This window comes from Dipodomys merriami, unplaced genomic scaffold (genome assembly GCF_024711535.1).
Source record: "Dipodomys merriami isolate MVZ:Mamm:240054 unplaced genomic scaffold, mDipMer1.0.p SCAF_3, whole genome shotgun sequence".
In the NCBI taxonomy this organism is placed as follows: domain Eukaryota; kingdom Metazoa; phylum Chordata; class Mammalia; order Rodentia; family Heteromyidae; genus Dipodomys; species Dipodomys merriami.
Window position 1 is genome coordinate 72,583,393 of NW_027204492.1, and position 19,906 is coordinate 72,603,298.

Here is a 19,906-nt window from a genome sequence, read left to right on the forward strand (position 1 = left end):
TGGTAGGTTGTCAGCTTTCCTTACCATTTTCAGGCCAGCGTTGAAATGCTACTTGGTTGGAGCAAGCAAACTTGAGAGGTCTTGGCTTCCTTTGCCTACTACTCAGCTTAACAACTACAACAGCTATGACAGATTAAGAATACTGGGGCCCTGCTCACCTTTACCCTATCTATTTCATCAGGAAAATCTTCCAGTTCAAGAAGGTACCTTGAGAAAGGGGCTAACATTCTTCTAGCATCCACTCATTCAGCAGGGATGACATTCCAGGAGAAACAGACCATACTCTTGCTTCTAGCTGTAATCATATGGCACAGAGGTTTTGGAGGTGGGGAGGGTAAAGAGGAAGATCTCTGCATTTCTTCCTGAGGGGTCTGATTTTATGTATACAGAGAAAGGAGGAATTTATGCCTAAGGGTATTGTTCTGTGTGTGTGTGTGTGTGTGTGTGTGTGTGTGTGTGTGTGTGTGTGTGTGTGTGTGTGTGTGTGTGTGTGTGTGTGTGTGTGTGTGTGTGTGTGTGTGTGTGTGTGTACAATATGTTATATATAACATCACACCCTATTTCTTGACTTTAGAGGAAATTGTTTGTTCCCATTTAATATGACATTCACTCTAGATTTGTTATACTATAGCCTTTATTATGTTGAGGTACATTCCTTCTATTCCTATTTTCTTTAGAGTTTTATTGGAAAATGTTGAATTTTGTCAATGGCTTTCTCTGCTTCAATCGAGATAATATGATTTTTGTCTTTGATTCTGTTTATGTGCTTTATTATACTGATTGATTAATATAGGTTGAACCAACCTTGCATCCCTGACATAAAACTTGATCATGAAATGTGAACTTTTATTGTGCTACTGAACTCTTGTCTATAAGAATTTTACTAAGAGTTTTAATAGACTATCAGAAAGATGGTCTATAATTCTTTTTGTTTTACTTTTGTCCAGTTTTGGAATGAGTGTAATACAGACTTTATAGAATTATTTTGGTAGTATTCCTTCTCTTTCTATGGAAAATTTAGAAGAGTATTACTATGGTAAAATTTGGGCAGTGAATCCATCAAGTCTAGGATTTTCTTTTTTGAAGGAATCTTTATTACTGCTTCAATTTTATTATTTGTTATAGATCTATTTAAGTGATTTATATCTCTTGATTCAACTTTGGTAGATCAAATGCATCTAGACATTTATCTATTTCAACCACCTTTTCCAGTTTATTTGCATGTAGGTTTTTCAAAGTGTTCCAGTAAGATCTGACTTTAATTTGTAAATGTTGTGATATCCCTATTTTTGTCTCTAATTTTAGTTATTTTTATATTTTTATCATATCCATTCTCCTTTTAGTAAGATTGGCTAATGATTAATCAACATTATCATTTTGGAGAACCAATTTTTGTTTCATTCTTTCTTTCTTTTTTTTTTTTGGTTGGTTGTGGGACTTGAACTCAGGGCCTGGGCACTGTCCCTGAGCCTCTTTGTGCTAAAGGCTAGCGCTCTACCCCTTGAGCCACAGCTCCACCTTAAGTTTTTGAGTGGTCAATTGGAAATAACAGTCTCCTGGGGTCTTTTCTGTTCAGGCTGGCTTCGAACTGCATTCCTCAGATCTCAGCCTCTTGAATGGCTAGGATTACAGATGTGAGCCACTAGTGCCTGGCTTCATTCTTTTTCTAGTTCATAAATCCATGAACTAGGGATTATTTCTTTCCATTTGCTAGTTTGGTGTTTGGCTAGTTATTGTTTGTCTAGGCACTTGAAAAGCATTATTAGGCTATTTATTTGACATTTCTATTTTGTTCTGTTTCTGTTTTTAATGTAGGCATTTATATATATAAACTGTCCTCTTAACATTGTATTTGCTGTTTCCCAGAGGTTCTGGTAGGTTGTGTTTTCATTCTCACTGGTTTCTACTTTTGGATTTCTCCCTTATTTCATCAAGGACTCACTTACCATTAAATGTGTTGCTCAAACTATGTTGTTTAATTTCTATGTGTTTGAATATTTTCTGTTGTTTCTTTTGCTGTACAGCACTACTTTTACTCAGCTGTGGTTTGATAAAATTTAAAAAATCATTTCAATTTTGTTATATTTGCTAAAATTTGCTTTATGCCCAAAAATATCATCTAATCTGGAGAAAGTTCCATGGATTGCTGAGAATGTGTATTTTATAGATTCTGGATGAATACTCTGTAGATATCTGTCATGTCCATTAGTCTAGGTGTCATTTAATTCTGATATTTGTTGATTTTTCCCCCTGCATAAACTGTTTATGCTGAGAGTCAGGTATTGAAGTCTCTTTCTATCACTGTACTGGGGGAGGGGTTCTATCTGTGTTTTAAGTCCAATAGTGTTTGTTTAATAAAGTTGGGTAAACTTATATTTGGTACATAAATGGTAAGACTTGTTATGTCCTCTTCATGGATTGCTCCCTTTATTAAAAGAGAGCTTATTCATCTGTTCTGACTAAATTTGAAGCTTACTAATTAGACATGAGTATAGAGGCTCCTGCATACTTGCAGGGATCATTTGCTTAGAAGATCTTTTTCCAACCTTTCATCCTAATCCAATATTTATTTTTCTTGGTAAGATGTGTTTCATTAATTTAAAAATTATCCATTTAGGGCTGGGAAGGTGGCTCAGTGGTAGAGCACTTGCCTTACATGCTCAAGGCCCTGGGTTCGATCCCTCAGCACCACATAAGCAAACACAAAAAAGCCGGAAGTGGCACTGTGGCTCAAGTGGTAGAGCGCTAGCCTTGAACTGAAGAGCTGAGGGACAGCGCCCAGGCCCAGAGTTCAGGCCCCACGACCGGACCCAAAAAAAAACAATTATCCATTTAAGACAAAAGGATGTAGTACAGAAATAAAACTAAAAAGGATTCATGAGACATACAGATTTAAAAAAGGTAATTATGTAAAATAAACCTAAGATAATAACATTAAGTATAAATGGGTTAAACAATATAATCAAATGGCAGATTTTTGGACTAGTTCTTAAAAACAAGACCCAATCACATGCTGTCTATAAAATACAGAATAGATTCAAAAATACAAAAAATTAAAATGTGAAGGGATAAAATAAAAGATGTCATATAAATAACAATTGTTTGAGAACTAGAGGAGCTATGCTAGTATCAACAAAATGGATGTCAAGACAAAAATTGTCTTCAGAGATAGACATGTTATTTTATGATAAACAATCCTTTCAGAAAATTACATATGCCCCCAAAATATTGGTGGAAATAGGACAAAATTGAAAGAAGAGATATAATTCCACAATAATAGTTGCAGTTTTCAATACCCCTCTTCAACAAGTGAGAGAGCAACTAAATAGAATATCAAAAAGTATGAACCCCAAGATAAGTATTCAATTTTTTTTCTTTCATGCGATTGTTTCTAACATATTTATAAGATGATTTCTTTGCTGCTTTGTATGTCCTTCTCTCACGGTATAACCCCTGCTTTCACTGTATTTGATGTTGGTATAATTTGTTGAGGGGAAGGGAATAAACAAATTGTTTAAATAGGGATACAGGTGGACCCATTGCAACAATGAGATGTACAAGATGTTATGTCAAAAAACGAACTTTACAACTTTGGTGGGGGGGGGAGGATTAGGTAGGGGGGTGGAGGGAATGGCAAGGGATGGGAAGGGGAAACAAAGGAGGCTACAATGCTTGATAAGGAATGTACTCATTATCTTGCCCATGTAATTGTAACCCCTCTGTACAGTATTTTCACAATTAAAAAAAGTATACAGAAGACTTAAATGGCACTATAAACATACTAGACCCTAACAGACATCTACAGTATACTCTACCTACATTCTTGTCAACTGTACCTAGAACATTCTTCTCAAATGTGCACATGACATACTTTAGAATCAGAACATATACTGACCACATGAAGCCAATTAGATTTAACTGAATTGAAATTATACAAAGTATTTTATCTGTCAACTTAGTATTAAGTAAAAAAAATCAACACAAAAGAAAATCTGGTGAATTAGTGAGTGTGGAAATTAAGCAACAAATACCTAAATAACAAATGGGCCAAAGAATAAATGACATGTAATATATGAAAATATCTTGATGTGAATAAGAAGGAAACTATAAACCTATGGGCTATAGCTAAAGCAATGCTTAAAAGGAAAACTTATAGCTATAAATTTCAACATTAATAAAGAAAAATGATATCAAATCACTATTCAAAGACTTGAAAACAGAGGAAAAAGTTAAATGTGAAATAAGCAAAGAAGAAAAGAAATCACAAAGACTAGAGTGGAAATAAAATAGATAAATGAAAAGCAATAGAAAAAAATCAACAAACACAAAGGTTGGTATTTTGAAAAGATCAAAATTAACAAACTTTTAGATACATGACTAAAAAAACTAGAAATAGGATTTAAATTGTTAAAATCAAAAACGAAAGGGTCCCTACTGACCCTTAGAGGAAGATTGTTCCTAAATGACTACAAATCTAATGCCTCAGCTATGTTCTCTTAAATCTCTTACTCTCACTATATTTCTATTTCTTTATCTGTACAGAGTTGAAATTGATCTAAATCTGCCTTATTCAAGCCTTTTCTAAACATAATTTTTTTCAAAATCTTACAAGAAAATATTAAGCAAAAAATTATTTAAAGCTTAATTTCTGCATTTCGAATTAAATAATCTCAGAGAACTATGTAAAAAATTTTTCTTCCTCTTTAAGAAGATATTGATGCTATCCTAGTAGAATTCAAAAGAATCACAGGAATGGTTTCTAAATTCTGGAACTAGATGATCTGTAATATGTCTCCCAGCCCCAAATCATTAACTGCATTAAATTAGAAATTGCTAGTACTCAATTCCTTATATTTCCACCAGATGGTGCTAATACATTCCATTTTACATTAAAAATAGTTTTGTACATGCTCAGTTTTAGAATTAGTAATTTATCGTAGTAGCATGTCATAGTATAATACCTTTAACTTTTCAAATTACTGTTATGCCACTTATGTTTTCCTCACTACAAGTTTGTGACACAAGTAATAGTGTGCTTGTTTTTCAGGCAAAAACTTTGTGGTATATAGTAATGAACTTAAAATTGGAGCTATAGTTCAAGTAGTAGAGCATCATCAGCCTTGAGAAAAAAAAGCTAAGGTACAGCACGCAGGCCCTGAGTTCAAGCCTAGTTCCCACAGCCCCACACAAACACACACCCAAAAAAAAGGAGGAAAAATTCACAATTAACTAGATAAGATGTTGTCCACTCTGAGATTTTTCTCTAGATTATAGCGCATAGTTATATACAGTAATATCAAATCCTCAAGATCTGAGGCTAACTGTAGAAGGAAAATAAAAAACTTAATATTAAATAGTACCTAAAACTTATACCAATTTTCATTAAGCTCATTTTAATCAACCATTAATACAACATTAATAATGAACCATTAACATTTATATGTTCTTTATTTCTTATTATAAGATCTTTAGTGATATCCATATATAACAATACTGAAAACTGAGAAATTATAAAACTATCCCATGCTTACTGTACATATGGTAAATAATAGCACTTTTAAATATATCATACAAATTGCAAAATCCAGGTTCATTAAACCTAAGAACTATGAAATTTACTCTTTGGAGCTGGGAAGGTAGCTCAGTGGTAGAGTGTTTGCCTTGCATGCATGAGGCCCTGGGTTCAATTCCTTAGCACCACATAAGCAGAAAAAGCCGGAAGTGGCGCAGTGGCTCAAGTGGTAGAGCACTAGCCTTGAGGTGAAGAGCTAAGGGACAGCACCCAGGCTGAGTTCAGGCCCCACCACTGACAAAAATAAAAACGAAATTTGTTCTTTTGATATTTATGAGACATTCAAAAGGCTTTATACAAACAGAGATACTACATTCTAAATAATTATTTGTGACCAACAAGGACTAACTCAAGTTAGCTACTGAGACAGGTTTCACATTAGTATTCAGAGAATTAAAAATTATGTTGGGACAGGAGAGAAAAACTGGGAGACAGCCAGGGAAGGGGTGACATTGTCCAAAAAGGAAGGAACTCTTTACCTAAATTATGTGCTCACTTATAGTAACAATAAAAAAAAATTAAAACTTAAAAAAAAAAACATGTGTTGTAAGGGTTTCAAGTGTGACTCAAGTGCTCAAGCAGTTGTCCAGCAAGCACAGGATAAGTTCAAATCCCAGTAGTGCACCCCCTCAAAAAATGGTGTTGAAAAAGAATTTTAAGACTTAGTTCTCTTCTGTCATACTGCTCATCCAGTCACTGACTCTCATCCAAAAATACCCAGCAAAAATGATTTTTGTTTTAAAATATAAAACAATGTAAACTTGTAACTGTGAAAGAAAGCATAAGAAACCATGCTCTGGAAAAGAAAGCATTGAGCTCCCACACAAAGGGCTGAAAAATATTATCACTGTTATTACCCTGCAAAGCAATGGACTCTCCTCTTCGAGAATGTATAAATATCTAATGTAAATCAAATAAAGTCATTAAATTTTATTTATTAAAATCAGTGTGCAGTGGAGGAAAGCAAAGGAAGGGGTGACATTGTCTAAAAAAGAAATGTACTCATTACCTCACTTCTGAAATGGTAATCCCTTTGCACAATACTTTCATAATAACAATAAAATTATATATTTTTTATTCTGTATGTGAGCCAGAAACTGGATTTTTACACCTGTAATCCTAACTATTCAAGAAGTTGCGATCTGAAGATTGCATTTCAAAGCCAGCTGGGGCAGGAAAGGCCACAAGATTCTTATCTCCAATTAACCTTGAGCAAAATAGGTTCAGTGTTCAAGCCCTGAGTTCAAGCTCCAGGACAGACACAGGCACACACACAGACACACACACAACACACACACACACACACACACACACACACACACCACCACCACCCCCACCACCACCACCACCACCTAGGAATAAATTTAACCAAAAAGGTGAAAGATCTCTATAAAGGAAACTGTAATGTATTGATGAAAAAACTCAGAAACCTATGGAATAAGAATCACTATTACAATACTACTCAAATGATCTACATGTCTAATGTAATCTGTCATATGGAGCTATAAGAAAATCTCCATAGCCAAAGCAATCTTAAGGCAAAAAGAACAAAGAGGCACTATACTAACTTTAAAATATAACACAAGCTGTAGTGCCAAAACAGCATATTATAGGCATAAAAACAAACATAGAACAGACAAAAATCCCCCACACTGAGAAATATCTCTGCAGAGACATTGCCAGTCACATAGAACAGAATAAAGTACCTGGAAGTAAATCCAAGCATCTACAGACATTAGATTTTCAAAACAAGATGATAAAAACATGTATTGAAGGATAATGTTTCCAATAAATAATACTTGGAGAATTGCGTATCCATAAGAATGAAACTTGATCCCTACTGTAAAAACTGTTCCCCTTATCCCCACACCTCACCAGCATATTTTTATTCACATTCTTGATGACGGAAATTCTGACTGGAGTGAGATGGAATCTCAATGTTGTTTTGATTTGCATTTCCTTTATAGCCAGAGACACTGAACATTTCTTCATGTGTATATTGGTCATTCTTAACTACTGAGAGGTCTCTTTTTAGCTCCTTGGCTCATTTATTAATTGGGTTATTGATTCTTTAAGGGTTTAAGTTTTTTGAGCTCCTTGTATGTTCTGTTAGGCCCTTGTCAGACAAATAGCTGGCAAAGATCTCTCATCATATAAGCTGTTTTTTTGTGTGTGGTTTTTATGTTTGTTTGTTTGTTTAGCTATATTCTTTGCTGTGTAGCACCTTTCTAGCTGATGCATTCCCATTTGTCACTTCTCTCTCCAATTTACTCAGCCTCTGGAATTCTACTCAAGAAGATCCTGTATATGCCAGTAAGTTCTAGTGTATCCCTCATTCCTTCCTGCGGTAGTTTCAAGGTTTGGGGTCTTACAGTGAGATCTCTGATCCATTTTGAATTGACATTAGTACAAGATGACAAACAGAGGTCCAGTTGCAGTCTTCTGAATGGATGTACAGTTTTCCTAACAACATTTGAAGAGATTTTCTTTTTCCCAGCATACATTTTGACTCTTGTTAAATATCAGATAGGATTTATTTCTGAGTCTTCTAGTAGATTGGTCTTCTGATCTGTTTCAAGCTCTGTGCCCCTGTAGTAAAGTCTGAAGTCTGGAACTCTAACGATTCCAGCATTGGTTTTTAGGACCAGAATTGCTTTGGTTATTTGGGACCCTTTGTGTTTCCATAGAATTATTGGACTGTTTTTTCTATCTCTGTGAAAAATGACATAAGGAGTTTGACCAATTTATAGAATGCCTTTGCCAGTATGGCCATTTCTATAACACTAATTCTGCCAATCTATAAACATGGGAGATCTTTCTACCTTCTGGGGTCTTCTTCAATTTCTTCCTCCTTAACTTCCTTGGTTAGGTTTATTCCTAGGTATTTTATTTTAATGGTTATAGATTCCACACAATAGAATAAACTCTGATATAGTACTCAGCATACAGTAAGTGATGAATACATACTTACTTGACTGATACTAAAATACCAAAATTCATCCAAAGGCTAATAATTCAAGCTGATCCTACTCCTTCCTACCCCTTCTGACACCTTATATTCTGGAGTCATTAGACAGCAATAAGTACCAAAACAACAACATTCCACACACATATGAAGATAAAAAGAGTAATAGAGACGTAATTCTTTTATGATATATTAAGAGGTTAATACATTTTTCTATCAACTAGCAGCATGAAAAAATAATAAAAAAGCCAAGCACCAGTGGTTCATCCTGTAATTCAAGCTACTCAGGGGCTTAGATTCAGAGGACCATGGTTTGAAGCCAGCCCTAAAAGAAAAGTCCAATAGACTCCATCTCCAATCAGCCAGCAAAAAAATCTGGGATTAGGAGCATAGCTCAAGTGGTAATTTACCAGCTGCAGCAGAGAACATAAGGCCTCTGATCTCAAGTCCCACTACCAAGAAAATAATAGCAATATTAACAATAACAATAATAATAGGCAAAATATATTAAACTAGCAAGTCAATTTGGTATATTGGCTTTGGAAGTCAGCAAATGTTTACTATGCCAAAGTACCCTATAGTAAGGATTAACTGATCTTTATGATAATATTCCTGAATTTACATTCATTTTTGTTTACATTACCTCAACCAGAATGTACTCTCATTATATTTATTCTGCTTGTGGGTTTGAACTCCAAACTTGTAACAGAGCACATGAAGATAGCCGATCTGTAATAAAAAGAAAGAAATGTGTCTGAGTCATTATTTCCTTAGAGATAAAAATATCAACAGTTGTTCAGTCTTTAAAACATACCTAGCTGGGTACTGGTGGCTTACTCCTATAATCATAGCCACTCAGGAGACTGAGATCTGAAGATTGCAGTTCAAAGCCAGCCCGGGCAGGAAAGTCCGTGAAACTCTTATCTCCAATAAAAACCACCAGAAAACCAGAAGTGGCGCTGTAGCTCAAGTGGAGAGTGCTAGCCTTGAGCTGAAGAGCTAAAGGATAGCACTCAGGCCCAGAGTTCAAGCCCCATGATCAACAAAAAACAAAAAATAAAATAAAACATACTAATATGTTTCTGCACATCAAAATAGCCATCCTTACCAAAGCTTCTCAATTTGATTAAAGAAGAACTACAGGACACTAAAGTTGAGACCCTAGTTAGGTATGGCAAACATCACAATATATTATGAACAGAATTTGGAAGGTCCTGTGTAATGCAAATGAGAAACCCAATTATAACCTAGCAGGTACACTAAAGTAGGAAGTTTACTCAAAGATCTAAAAAATTACCATTGAAGGGAGAAAAGTGTGACTTTTTTAAAAAATTCAAATGAATGGGTATCAATGACTCACACTTATAATCCTAGGCACTTCAGGAGGCTCCAATCTGAGGATCACAGTTCAAAGCCAGCCTAGGCAGGAAAGGCCATGAGACTCATCTCCAATAACCTAACAAAAAGCTGAAAGTGGAGCTGTGGCTCAAGTGGTAGAGCACTACTAGCCTTGAGCAAAAGAAGCTCAATGATGGTGCCCAGGCCCTGAGTTGAAGCCCTAGGATCAGCACCAAAAAAAATAAAATAAATAAAAATTAAGACAAAATTTAAAAATTCCAAATTCTGAAGCAGATCCAAAGAATTTTCCAAGCATAGGGCTTATTTAGAAATAATTATTTTAATAGACCCTCTGTAGTAGCAACAAACATCCCCTTTATATGAATTCCCATTGGGATGAAAGCAGCAACAAGTATGTGGATTATCCTATAGGAAAATATTCTTAAGAGTTAATCAGCATCCCAGTTCCTGCATTGGTGCCATGTTCTATAGAATTTCACCTCTCAAAATAATGACATAGTGCCAGACGCCGGTGGCTCACGCCTGTAATCCTAGCTACTCAGGAGGCTGAGATCTGAGGATCACGGTTCAAAGCCAGCCCGGGCAGGAAACTCCATGAGACTCTTATCTCCAATAAAACCACTAGAAAACCAGAAGTGGTGCTGTGGCTCAAGCGGTAGAGCACTTTCCTTGAGCTGAAGAGCTGAGGGACAGCACCCAAGCCCAGAGCTCAAGCCCCACAACCAACAAAAAAAATGACATAAAATGATTTCTTAATTCTAATAATTTATCTAAAGATCTCATTGGTATTTAAATCACCTACCCAGAATTTGACTCTATCCATATGAAGGAGTCCTTTATTTTTTTTTTTTTTTTTTTTTTTTTTTGGGTCCGGTCGTGGGGCCTGAACTCTGGGCCTGGGCGCTGTCCCTCAGCTCTTCAGCTCAAGGCTAGCGCTCTACCACTTGAGCCACAGCGCCACTTCCGGCTTTTTTCTTTTTGCTTATGTGGTGCTGAGGAATCGAACCCAGGGCCTCGAGCATGCAAGGCAAGCGCTCTACCACTGAGCCACCTTCCCAGCCCCTGAAGGAGTCCTTTATAAGTCTTAACCTGAGCAAGACTATAGAAGCAGATCCTCAATTAAGAATCTAAGATCTGAAACCGTTTATTCATAAGTAACATGCAAAGACCTGTTTTTCTTCCAAAGTTTAGTACAGTATATTCAAAAAGTAGAAATTCTATATGCATTCCTGAGCACATCAGACCTACTGTATATTTGAATCTAAAACAAAGAATACTCTTGTTAATGTATGCCTGGCAAGAATCCATTGGTATTCTTGACACTTCAACAAAAAACAGTTTAACTCATTACATGCCCCAGACCCCAGAGGTTCACACATGGCCACCTCAATTATGTAACTATACTAGAATAATTTCGCTCACATTTAGTTGCTACAGAGAGGCCTGAAACAGAACTTACACACAGGCAAAGGAAAATAAAATTTTAGAAGAACATTTAAGTGTACTAAGCCTTTATTCAATTTCCTCAGTCTTTGTCTCTGCCCTCCCTTTACCCTCAAGTGTACTAATATTAAGTTCTACTTCCTGGGGAGAAAAGAATTCAAAATAATAGCAAACTTATAATGAAGCTATTAAAAGACTAGAAGATCCTTCAGGAGACCTGCAGCATTTTTAATACAATGGCCAAAATGTTTTTACTACCAATACTGCACCACTGACTCACTCATTTATATATTCAGGGTAACTACTGACTAAGCATCTACTGTCTACTGAGCATTATTCTAGGAACTAGAGATACGTCAGTGAACAAATTGACAAAATCCCTGACCTTGTGGAACATTTCAAAGGAGCTATGAAGAAGATTCATAAAAATATGTTTAAAGAAATATGCTGGACTGGAAGCTGTATGAGTCAATGGTAGAGTGCTTCCCTAGCACAAGAAAGGCCCTGAATTCAATCTCTAGCACATCCAAAAAGGAAGGAAAGAAGGGACAGAAGAAGGGAGGGAAAGGAAGGAGTGAGGGTAACAGGGAGGGAGAGAGGGAAAACGAAAGTCACCTGATTTTGTCAGCAAAAACACAGTAACAAAAACATTCCAAAAAAGGTAGATCTATAAATCCACTGTAATACAAAATGAGAGCTCCAGTAACCTCCTGCCACTGGCTCAGAAATGATAACTCCAACCTATTCCTACTTTACAAGGACAAAATGAGACTATGTAAATAATAAATAAACTTAATTGTGTCTGGTGCTGGTGGCTCATGCCTGTAATCCTAGTTACTCAAAAGACTGGGATCTGAGGATTGAGGTTCAGGGAAAGTCCATGGGACTCAACTCCAATTAATCACCAAAAAGAAGTGGAGTGATGGTTCAAGTGGTATAGCACTAGCCTTGAACAACAAAGCTCAGGAATGGTGCCCAGGCCCAGAGTTCAAGCCCCAGGACTGGCACGCACACACACACACACACACACACAGAGAGAGAGAGAGAGAGAGAGAGAGAGAGAGAGAGAGAGAGAGAGAGAGAGAGAGAGAGAGAGAGAGAGAAACCTCAGTTGCTATTATTGGTTAAAGAGCTTAATCACCAACTTTTCAGGTCAATATGAGGCCTATAGTTTTGTTTACTGGTTTTTGAGATAGGGTCTCACTTCAACTCTTTGATCCTCTTGCCTCTGCCTCTCAAGTGCTCAGATTACAGTTACATAACACCATGTCCAGAATATGCCTTTTACTGATAGTAGTTAAATAATATCATTTTCTACAACTTATTATGTAAGTTATGTTTTCAAAATTCAAAGAAACAAACCTATTTTTTTCTTCAGCCTCACATTTGAGTTATTCTCTTTCTTTCTTTTTTTTTTTTTGCTACTTTATCCATTTATTATATTACAAGATTAAGGCACAAGTTTAAGCAGCACAGAATAGGAAAATCTTTGGCTGACAACAGTATCCACATCTGTTCTTGTACTCCCCAACTCTGTACAGACCGGTACACCTCTCAGTGAAGGCCAGCGACACAAAGATGCCAGAGGTAACCCGCCTAGATAAGCAGGGTTTGCTAGAATACATGCCTGGAGCAGGATGACACAAACAGCAGGTGAAGAGGATGTGGCACCAGGACTTCCATCTACCGGCTGAATCAGGCACTTGCACTCACCCTGTTACACAGAACTTTACACAGATGTGCAAGAGCCTCCTCTGTCCCCCCTCAAATACTGGATAAATCTGACTTGTAATAAATACAGGCATCTATCCAAAAGCAGAATCCTGGGCAAAATCACATTTAACATACTGAGCATCAAAACAGCAGGAGCTGATACAAGAAAATGCTGCGCTACACACTGCCTTACGCAGAGGGCAGTACTTAATCCTGCAAGGAAGCCAAGTTTCATGACCAGGACGTACTTCAATCACTGCAAACATGACAACATGCACTTAAGTACGACTGGCTTTACAAAATACCTACTGGATATTCAGACCAGAGACAAGGCCAGATAACTCTTCTAGAAGTTGCCCATGAGTACTCTTCTTCCACTATAACAGACTCATACCAAGAGGCTTCTTAAAAATGGTGACTTACCTTCACTGCTATCTGTATTTATTCATCCAAACATTCAACAATTTAGGATTGTTTCCAGAGCTTAAATCTATCCTCAAAGGATGAAGATTTTTCCCTGCGAAGGGAAACTGAAGCAGACCCTGAAGGCCACTCTAATAGAGGAATTTCCAAATGTTTTTATTACTTGGGCAGTTCTGTAGTAATAACCCCAAAGAGGGGTAAGATGAAGCCCTTAGAGTAAGAAATGCTACTCAAGTCCTACAGCCACACCTTGCACACATACATATCCTGATAGATAATTCAATTACTAAATGAAAAACAGGTTCACTACTTAAAAGGAAAAGCTGCCCATTAATTCCAAGAGAAATGTATTAGCTTCGTGAAGGGGGGCAAGTCTGCATGCTCCCGGCTTGACTAACTTCTGGTAACTTCTTAATTATCTGCTCATCTTCCATGGAGCCACAGACCAGAAGCAAATACTTCAACAACCCTTACATGAAATAGAGATCACTTAAACACAAATCAGCAAAACAATAAAGTCAACAGTTATAAAGCACAGAAGCCTTTTTCACGTCTGCCTCAGGTGTGGAGAAGCTGTTGGTGGCTAGCTTGTTCTCGGCTTCTTAAAGCCCTCACTACTCAGGAGACCCCAGTTGACAATGGCCACCAGATTTCTTCGCTTAGAAGTAAGGAAGACTTGAGTTATTCTCTTTCTGATTTTATCTTTAAAACATTTATAGGGCCGGGCGCTGGTGGCTCACGCCTGTAATCCTAGCTACTCAGGAGGCTGAGATCTGAGGCTGGCGGTTCAAAGCCAGCCAGGTCAGGAAAGTTCGTGAGATACTTATCTCCAATAAAACCACTAGAAAACTGGAAGTGGTGCTGTGGCTCAAATGGTAGAGTGATTGCCTTGAGCTGAATAGCTGAGGGACAGCACCCAAGCCCAGAGTTCAAGCCCCATGGCCAACAACAACAAAAAATCAGGGCTAAGATTATGTATTTTTATATTTTACTCAATTATAATAGAGAAGAAATAACTAAGTGATATTTGGCCTAGTTTTAAAAACATTTGCCTTTCAACTCCTCCCTTATTCATCTTTCTCTAATTCTAAGATGTCTCAGTAATAATTAACATACAACATTCATTATTTCTCATGCGTTCAAAGATACAAAATATAGATTCAGTTTTCCAAATATTTTTCTCTCTTCACCTGATTAACAATATAGTATTACCTTCTGCCTTTATGTCACTGAACAATGAGTCCTAATCTAATTTTGAGATACAAAAAAGATATCAGGGGGGAAAGAGAGTTGAATTACTTAATTCATTAATTCCTTCTAAGCAAATAACACTCTATTAGCTCCTCTCCAACCTTTATCTGATCATTTCCTCTCATTATGAAATTTTCTGCCCTAGATTTTTAGGTCCCTTGTCAAGTCCTTAAGCCCATCAAAAATACACATTCTAAATAATTGCATTGACCTTTAGATTTAAAAATATAATTGTCCTAATAGCAGAGTTCTATCACCTATCTTCTAAATAAAATAAAAACTCTCAATTTGAACTGTAAAGTTTTTTCTTACTGGCCTACTAGTGATATAGACATAATTATTCCTCCTACATATCATCCTGGGTACTCTAATTCAGCCTTTTATTCTCTCTACACTTCATTTACCACCTCTAACATTGCACAAGATTGTTTTCTTTCCTTCCAACATCATTCAAGAGTTTCTTTTTTGTATTGTTGGATACACAATTTAATATCCACTTATTTTACAAAGCATATTTTAAAAGGTCTCTGTCCTCTAGTAATTTATCATCTGAAATAAGTAGCAAAAGAGCCAGAACCAAAAAGACAGTAAAACCATATAAACGTAAACAATTTAAAAGGCCCTATAGAGAGAGTTAATAAAACTAATGAAAGAGCTTGAAAAACTTGCTGGATAGTAAACCAACATTTTAAAGCAACTAATGGGGCATCAGTGACTCTCACTCATAATCCTAGTTATTTAGGATTCTGAGATCTGAGAATCGCAGTTTGGAGGCAGCTCAGGCAGACAAATCTGAGAGGTTTTGTTTTTTGTTTTTTGGTTTTTTTTGGTGTTGGTCTTGAGCTCCCATTCCCTGGGAGCAGTCACTGAGCTTTTTGGTTTTTGCTTTTTGCAACAAACAGCTCTGGTCTTGAGCTCCCATTCCCTGGGAGCAGTCACTGAGCTTTTTGGTTTTTGCTTTTTGCAACAAACAGCTCTACTTCAGCTTTTTGCTGGTTAATTGGAGATGAGGGTCTCTTGTACTTTGCTGCCCAGGCTATCTTTGAACCATGATCTTTATATCTCAGCCTCCTGAGTAGCTAGGATTATAAGTATGAGTCACTGGCACTTGGCAGGGACTCTTATCTTCAATTAACCAGCAAAAGTCTGGACTTGGAAGAGATAGAGTGCTTAGCCAGGCGCTGGTGGCTCACACCTGTAATCCTAGCTACTCAGGAGGCTGAGCTCTGAGGATCGCGGTGCAAAGCCAGCCCGAGCAGAAAAGTCCATGAGACTCTTATCTCCAATAAACCACTAGAAAACCAGAAGTGCTGAAGAGCTGAGGGACAGTGCCCAGGCCCAGAGTTCAAGCCCCATGATCGACAACAACAACAACAAAAAGAGGTAGAGTGCTAGTCATGAGACAATAAGCCAAGAGAAAGAAGCCTTGAGTTCAAGCCCCAGCATAAGTGAGCATGAGCACATGCATGCATGCACACACGAGTTCACACACACACACACACACACACACACACACACACACACACACACACACAATTCTTATATAGCAGTGATTGTTGAAAAACATAATCTTTAATATTTATTACTGACAACAGCAATTAAATATTTAAAATCTTTTATTTGTCAGTCATGGGGCTTGAACTCAGAACCTGGGTGCTGTCTCTGGGCAGTTCTTGCTCAAGGCTAGCTCTCTACCACTTGAGCTACAGCTCTACTTCCAGTTTTTTGATGGTCAACTGGTGATAAGAGTCTCACAGACTTTCCAGCCTGGGCTGCCTTTGAACCATGATCCTCAGATCTCAGGCTCCTGAGTAGCTAGGATTACAGACATGAGCCACCAGGGCCTGACTAAATGTGAAAAATCTTTATAAAAATCACAAAACTATATTTAAGACATGAAAAAACTTTATGTAAGTCCTGGGGCAGAGGGATAGAGCACTTGAGTAAAGCCTTGGGTTCAGTCGCTAGCATGGCAAAAAGAAAGTTTACATACATTAGAATATATCACTTTCATGATATAAAGATTCACTATCATAAAGATACCCCAGTTGCTGCTTTTTTAACCAGACTAGTAAACTCTAAATGAACTTGGAAACACAAGAGATCAAGAATATCTAACATCATACCATCGAACAAAAGCTTTGTGCTCCTAAAGAGCAACCACTAACTCTAGCCTAAGCTTGAAAGTCAGTGCACTGATCTTTAAAATAAAACTCTAAAACAACATGATTTCAAAAAAGAATTTCAGAAATAAATTGACCATTTTCTTTGTGTCAATAAAAGTTTTACAATGAAGTAAAACTCATTACTGAAGATAAACTCTAGAAGAAATGAAAGATTAATGGTGAAACATTAAGGCAAGCCAAAACACCTCCCCCCCAAACAATCAAAATGGAATTCTAAGATCCTAAATTTTACAACAAAAGAAGTAAAAAAGAATATACATGTAGACACACATAACACCTTGAAAACGACCCAGAGCTTCTCTAAATTGAAGACTAGAAGTTATTGTCTTAAAGGGACCTTTGAAATCATGTTGTCATAGTCTTATTTTTACCTATCATGGCACTGATTTTCAGAGCATTCACTTCTCTGAAATTGTGACACTTCACATGTCATATTTTGTCACACTAGAGCAGCTCCTACTTCAATACTGTATGCAAGCCACAAATGATTTTCAGTCTTAAATAACAAAGTAAAGAAATTGATTTATTTTTTTGTTTTGAACTCAGGGACCTATTAGGCAAGCACTTCACTACTAGAGCCATATCCCCAGTCCCAAAAGGTCTTTAAACAAATGCTCAAAATAGAATTTTCTGTCTCTCATTAAACAAGAAAGTACTATCCAACAAAGCATCACTATGTCCCAATTTACCTATGTAATTTTTTACCATGTACCTGCAGAAGCTGAACACTGAACCATTATTTCTAATCATTTCATTATTTGACTTCAAAATACTTCTGTCAACCGTCTAGAAGTGTCTATAGATGTGTTTACTTGAAATGGAAGTTAACTGCTAGGTATGATAATGCATACTTGCAATCCCAGCTCTTCTAAACTCAGCACTTAGGAGAGAAACAAAGTTCGAGTCCACACTGGACTACACAGAGAGATTCTGCCTCAAGAAAACAATAAATTTTTACTTATCCATTAGAATGATATTGTATCATTTGTAAAAAAATGGAAAAACCTAGAAACCATATGTGGAGTGAACTAAGTCAGGCCCAGGGAGATAAAGAATGCATGTTTTCCCTTATATGTGGAAGCTAGAATTAGCTAATAATAATATAAGTAAGTATATGGGTGGTATGCAAGTGTACACAAATGTACTAATTGAAATATGGAAGAATCAAGAACTCAAAAATGTAATTCCTTAGAAAGGCAAAGTTCAACAAAATAAATACCAGGAAATGAGTACATGAAAGGGGTAGGGTGGGGTCAAGGGAAGAGGGGTAAACAAATGAATAGAAAGAGGGGAGAATGCAGTCAAGAATTCAATATATTCCTACAAAATTAAGTGAAGCAGGGGAAGGGTGGGTTGGGAGAGATGGGTGAGAATACCGAAAAGGGTGACATTGATCAAATTGTATTATAGTCATAAACTTCTTTGGCAAAAAATAAAGCACTTGAACACTTGCAAATGGAAGCTACATTTAACTTGCTTTAGAGTTTAGTTTTTGATTATTTACAACTTCATAAAATTATCTATAAAGGATTATATTAGATATTTAGATAGCAAGCAATCCATAATCTTTAAACAATTTTGTGTACTCTCTCTAAATGTATCAGTAAGCCACTTGAATTTTAGAAATTTGTTTTCACAGTTCTCTAATTTTCCAGGAGTAAAGAGATTCTGAGAATTGTGTTTTCTGTCTCTGATAAAACTCCATGTAATCATTCTTGTATAAACAGGATGCTAAACATTCACACAGTGAGACCAAAAGAGGATATTCTTAGGAGAGGATCACAAAGGCTCAAAAGCTATGTGCATATGATCATATAAAATGATGCTTATGGGGCTGGGAAGTTGACTCAGTGGTAGAGCGCTTGCTTTGCATGCCTGAGGCCCTGGGTTCGATTCCTCAGTACCACATAAGAAAAAAACCGGAAGTGGCGCTGTGGCTCAAGTGGTAGAGCGCTAGCCTTGAGCTGAAGAGCTGAGGGACAGCGCCCAGGCCCAGAGTTCAGGCCCCACAACCGGACCCAAAAAAAAAAAACAAAACAAAATGATGCTTATGAAAATGAACTCCAAGAAAAGGAAACAAGACGTTTTTCATTTTGCTTTTTGTGCTTTTTTCCCCCGTTTTTCCCCTTTTGTCACCATCTTTGATTTCTGTACCTTTGTCTTTCATGTAAGTGTATCTGATTTGGAGAAGGGGAAGGGAAGCACAGAAATGGTGGGACAAAGGGTGAACTAATTCAGCAGTGATACTTACTAGACTGAACTATACAATGTGGGATAAGGGGGTTGGGAGGGAAAACACTAGGAGAAAACAAGGGAAGAGGTGATCTTTCAAAAAGAGTACATTTGAGTGCATTTCAAAAAAAAATGTACTCAATACCTGACTTATGGAACTGTAACCCTTCTGTACATCACCTTTAGGATAAATATTTAAAAATTAGAATTAAAAGAAAAGAAATATTGCTTGCCAGATACCAGTAGCTTATTCCTGTAATCTTAGATACTAAAGAGGCTGAGACTTGAAGAGATCTGCCCAGGCAGGAAGGTTTTCATTTCCAATTAACTATCAAAAAGTGAAAAATGGAGTTGCAGCTCAATTAGTAGAGTGCAAAAGCTTAGAGATAGAGCCCAAGCCCTGAGTTCAAGCCTCAGAACTGGCACAAAATAAAAAAAGAAGAGAAGAAACTATTACTCATCCACATAGGGAACAAGCAGGTAGAGACAATCTTGGGAAGTGAGAGTAAGTTGAAGAAAGTAAGCTCCCAAGGGTAAAAGTCAGAATATAAGCATGCAGATGTAGAATTTAGGTCTAAAAAATAAATGATAAGTGTCATATGGGGACTGTTTTGGAGGAAGTCAGTGGGAGGGGAGAAATTAAAAAGAGATAGTGAAGGAAATGACCATGACTGAACTATTTTATATGCATATGTGAAACTAGAACAATAAAACCTGATTTTTAAAAATTCTTTAAAGGGGATAAGAAAATAGAATGGATAA

General features: G+C 36.8%; 1 protein-coding gene across 1 annotated transcript in view; it reads right to left on the bottom strand.

Annotated features, from left to right (window-relative positions):
* Tex11 (testis expressed 11) overlaps window positions 1-19,906 on the bottom strand; it is a 219,123-nt gene that overhangs the window by 146,853 nt on the left and 52,364 nt on the right. The window contains exon 9 of the mRNA XM_070039363.1: window positions 9,181-9,266. Within this exon, the coding sequence (XP_069895464.1) occupies window positions 9,181-9,266 (86 nt within the window). The remainder of the gene's footprint in view (window positions 1-9,180; window positions 9,267-19,906) is intronic.